The sequence below is a fragment of the Monosiga brevicollis genome, genomic scaffold (genome assembly GCF_000002865.3).
Source record: "Monosiga brevicollis MX1 MONBRscaffold_22 genomic scaffold, whole genome shotgun sequence".
Classification (NCBI taxonomy): Eukaryota; class Choanoflagellata; order Craspedida; family Salpingoecidae; genus Monosiga; species Monosiga brevicollis.
Window position 1 is genome coordinate 41,662 of NW_001865059.1, and position 3,796 is coordinate 45,457.

The 3,796-nt window shown below is 53.9% G+C and overlaps 1 protein-coding gene across 1 annotated transcript in view; it reads left to right on the forward strand.

Annotated features, from left to right (window-relative positions):
- Nucleotides 1–34: 34 nt before the first annotated feature.
- The window catches only part of MONBRDRAFT_33612 (uncharacterized protein), a gene marked incomplete at both ends in the record, with an annotated part of 15,934 nt that continues 12,172 nt past the window's right edge, over nucleotides 35–3,796 (forward strand). Inside the window, 6 exons of the mRNA XM_001748241.1 lie at nucleotides 35–332; nucleotides 455–1,069; nucleotides 1,213–1,509; nucleotides 1,594–1,929; nucleotides 2,041–2,340; nucleotides 2,471–3,791. Of these exons, the coding sequence (XP_001748293.1) occupies nucleotides 35–332; nucleotides 455–1,069; nucleotides 1,213–1,509; nucleotides 1,594–1,929; nucleotides 2,041–2,340; nucleotides 2,471–3,791 (3,167 nt within the window). The remainder of the gene's footprint in view (nucleotides 333–454; nucleotides 1,070–1,212; nucleotides 1,510–1,593; nucleotides 1,930–2,040; nucleotides 2,341–2,470; nucleotides 3,792–3,796) is intronic.

The following is a 3,796-nucleotide window of genomic DNA, read 5'->3' on the forward strand; positions in this document are numbered from 1 at the left end:
CCCCCCCCCCCCCCCCCCCCCCCCCTTAGAGGCCATGGCAACCCGAATTTTTCTGACCCCGGCCTCCTCTTCCATTGGGGCTGGTTCCACTCTGACCATTAACGTAGCAGCCTTGCACGACAATGGCACTGCCGATAGCACTGCCACATCTACCGTCTCCCTCGTCGCGGCTTCAGGACCCAGCGTCATCTTTACACCGTCCAGCAGACAAGTCACTCTTGTATCGGGTGAAGCCAGTTTTACGGTTCGAGGCTTTACTGCTGGCACAGTCACCATCAGTGGCACTGCTGCGAGTCTTGAAGTGGTCAATGCCGTCTACACCATTGTTCCTGGTATGGCTTCAATCTCGGTTGACAAAAGCCCAACACTCTTACCATCTCATTGCTGTCACTTATGCTTGGTGCAACCTCACCCGCTCCTCCTCTCCTTGATTGGCATTCCCGATCCCTCACAGGACCGGCTGCAGCCCTTGGCTTTGGCACCGAACCCACGGTGGTGGCTGGCGTAGCGACAAATCTTAATATTGAGGTGCAAGATCAATACGGCAACCGCGCCACGTCAGCCGCATCCACCAGCGCTACCGTCACCGTCACAGGTGACCAATCAGGGACAGGTGTTATCCGCCCAAGTCCCAATCCTCGAACCGTTACCATCACCAATGGTCTTGGTCAGGTACAGCTTCAGACATTCTTGGCTGAAGAGCTGACTGTGCATCTCCAAGACTCAGCCAGCACAGGCTACACGGTGGCCTCGGATATTTTCCTCACTGTTCAGCCAGGTCCCGCCTCGCGCATGTCATCCACCTTGGATGTGAGCTCGCAAACTGTGGGCCAGAATGTGGTCGTAAGCGTCCAGCTTTTTGATCAATATGACAATTTGGCCGCCAACCAGGACGAATCAATCCTCTTTGCCCTCAGCCCAGCCGGGACGTCTGGCTCCATCACCATCACCGGCGGTGAGGGCTCACAGGCCATTTCCGAGACGATTGCTCAAGAGTATGCGCTCACGTTTACTGACACCAACGGGATTGACACCTCCTCGGCTGCCCAGTCCATCACGTTCACTGCCGGTTCGTTCTGCAGTCCCGTGTTTTCACTTCAATTTGCATCTACTCAATCTCCGTGACGCCACGCACCACAACCGGGCAAAGACGCTCTCTCACAAGTTGGCCCCGTGATGTGCTACATGCAACATATGCATCCATTCTTGTAGGACCGGTGGCAGCTTTTGAGTTGAGTGTACCATCCACCTTGAGTGTTGACCAGAACATTTCCGTTCAAGTCGTGGGCCGTGACGCCTTTGACAACATTGCTGATTCAACTTCGGGTCCAATCACCCTTTTCACCGAGTTTGCAAGCCAACGCACGAACATTGCTGCTTCCATCACACTCGGGTTGCTCTCGACTCACCTCAGTCATCTCAAGACTGTGGGTGCAGCCATCGTGGGTGTGGCGGCTGATGCCTCATTTGGCACTCCTGAGGTCTCTGCTGCCGTTGAGTTGACACCAGGTAGAGCTTTCAGCGTGCGCTCAGCTCGCCGCTTGAGCTGTCAAGATGAGGCCATGACTCACGGTTTGGTTTGACAATGTACAGGGGCAACTAAATACTTTGTTTTGAGTAATGCTACAAGCGGTGTCAATGGATTCCCCGCCGCACAGGGCTCGGCTGACACGAACGCAACGGCGCTGGTGCGCGCGTATGATGCCTTTGACAACTTGGCAACCAACCACACTGCAACGGCGGTCATGGCAGTCTCCGGTCGTGCTTTCTTTTCTAATAACCAAAGCACACAGGCAATCACCTTTGTCCAAGGCACGGCGTCCCTTGTTCTCTACGACCGCCTCGCCGAAACTGTCATCCTTAGCATGCAAAGCTCAAGTGCAAGCGGCGCCACCCTGGCTTCCGCTGTCACCATAACCTTTGTTCCAGGTATCAGCTGATATTGCCTTCTTGGATGATGACCTCTCGAAGGGCTGCATGCGTTCTTTTTCTGGCCCCTCCTCACTACCCTGTCTTCTTGCTGACTTGGCTTCTGAGCAGGCGCTGCAGCACAGCTGCTGCTTGGCACGGAGGATGAGCTCTTTTATGTAGGCATTTACGCATCCATCACTGTCACTCTGACCGATGCTTACGGGAATCGTGTCACGCTGGCTGATCCCTTGTCCGTGGAAGTGGCAACTAACGGCACTGCTCTTGGAGGCATGACTGCCTCCGTTGTGTCTGGTCTGGGCGCCGTCTACCTCACTTCCCGCCGGGAAGGCCCCATCAGCGTGTCCATGTCCTCTGTCAACCCTGTTGGTCCAAGCATTGACGACACACTCGTTTTAAACTTTGCGAATCGTAAGTGACCTCCCGCTGACTCTTCTGATCACAGGCACTTGTGGCATGTTTTACTGTCAACGCCCGCCCTTGTGCGCCACACCTTCTTGCTGGCCCGCAACCATAACATACTTGCATTTGCTTCATTTAGTTTCAAGTGCTGCTGGTGAAACAACCCGTTCGGGTGTGCGCGTACGAGTGCAACTTTCCTCTGCTGACATGCATCACCTGCAACTGCTCGCCAACTTGGCCACCAACGCATCCACGAGTCAACTGGCCTACGCAGCTGGCGCCATCGCTGACCTGTTTGGAAATGACCTTGCCGAGCGACTGTTAGCCAACAGTCTTGTTCCCTCGTCTTTTATTCCTGACCGTCAGCCTCCACAGGTGGCCCAAGCCGCCGTCAATGTAACATATCCTAGTGACGTTCAGGAATATCGTCTTCATTTGACCATGAGTGAACCGATTGTGGCTGCAAGTATCGATCCAACCAAGATTCAGCTTTGGAGCGGTGCAAATCCCGATACCAGCGAGCTCAACTATACGCTCACCGGCGGGGCTGTGGAAGCGAGTGCCGAGCTTGTCTTGAGCTTTGCCATCAAGCTTACAGAGGCAGATGTGACTGCGATCTTTGAACGTTACTATTTGACTGGGCCAAACCAGCCAGCCTTTGGCCTTGCCCGCAACGTCGCATCCGCGTTTATTACTGTTGCAGCCGACTTTTGTCTCGACACGGCGCAGAATACCAATCTGCCTCAGGTCGAGACTGATGCATTTGGAATCAACAGTTTTGATGGTGACTTTCAGACACCGTTTGCCACTGATGCAACCATCAACCTCACCGCCAACAACATTGTTCTCACGTTTTCTGAACCTTTGAACCTGTCCATCGTCAATGTGTCTGCTGTGATCATTCAAAATGACCCAAGCAACCCAACTCAGAGTGTGCGCCTTGGAGCTCAAGGTAACGCAGGTGCCCAGTTGAACGGCACACGGCTGACCATCACTCTAACAGCTCAGGAGCAGAATCAGCTGCGCAGCCTGGAAGCGCTTGCGGTCTCCCTCAACACCAGCTACATCGCTTTGGATCGTGGATGCGTATACGACGTGCATGGGCTGCCTTCGGATGCCATTCTCATCTCGAACGCTCTCAATGTCTCGCGACTGGACCGAGATGAAGTGAATCCTGAGCTTCAATCCTTTGTTCTCGATCTGGACACCAACCAACTGCAACTATCGTTTTCAGAGGTCATTTACGCTGCCAGTCTCAACCCAAGTGCATTGTACCTCAGCAATGCTAATGGCAGCGAGGCCCTGGCTATCACCAGCCCCGCCGGCACGCAGGCGAATAGTGACACCATGACCGTCAATTTGGCACCAACAGATATTAATACTCTCAAGAACAACCTCAACTTGGGAACCGACGTTGCCAACACTTATCTTTTCTCCCTGGTGTCCTATGATTATCCCCAGTATG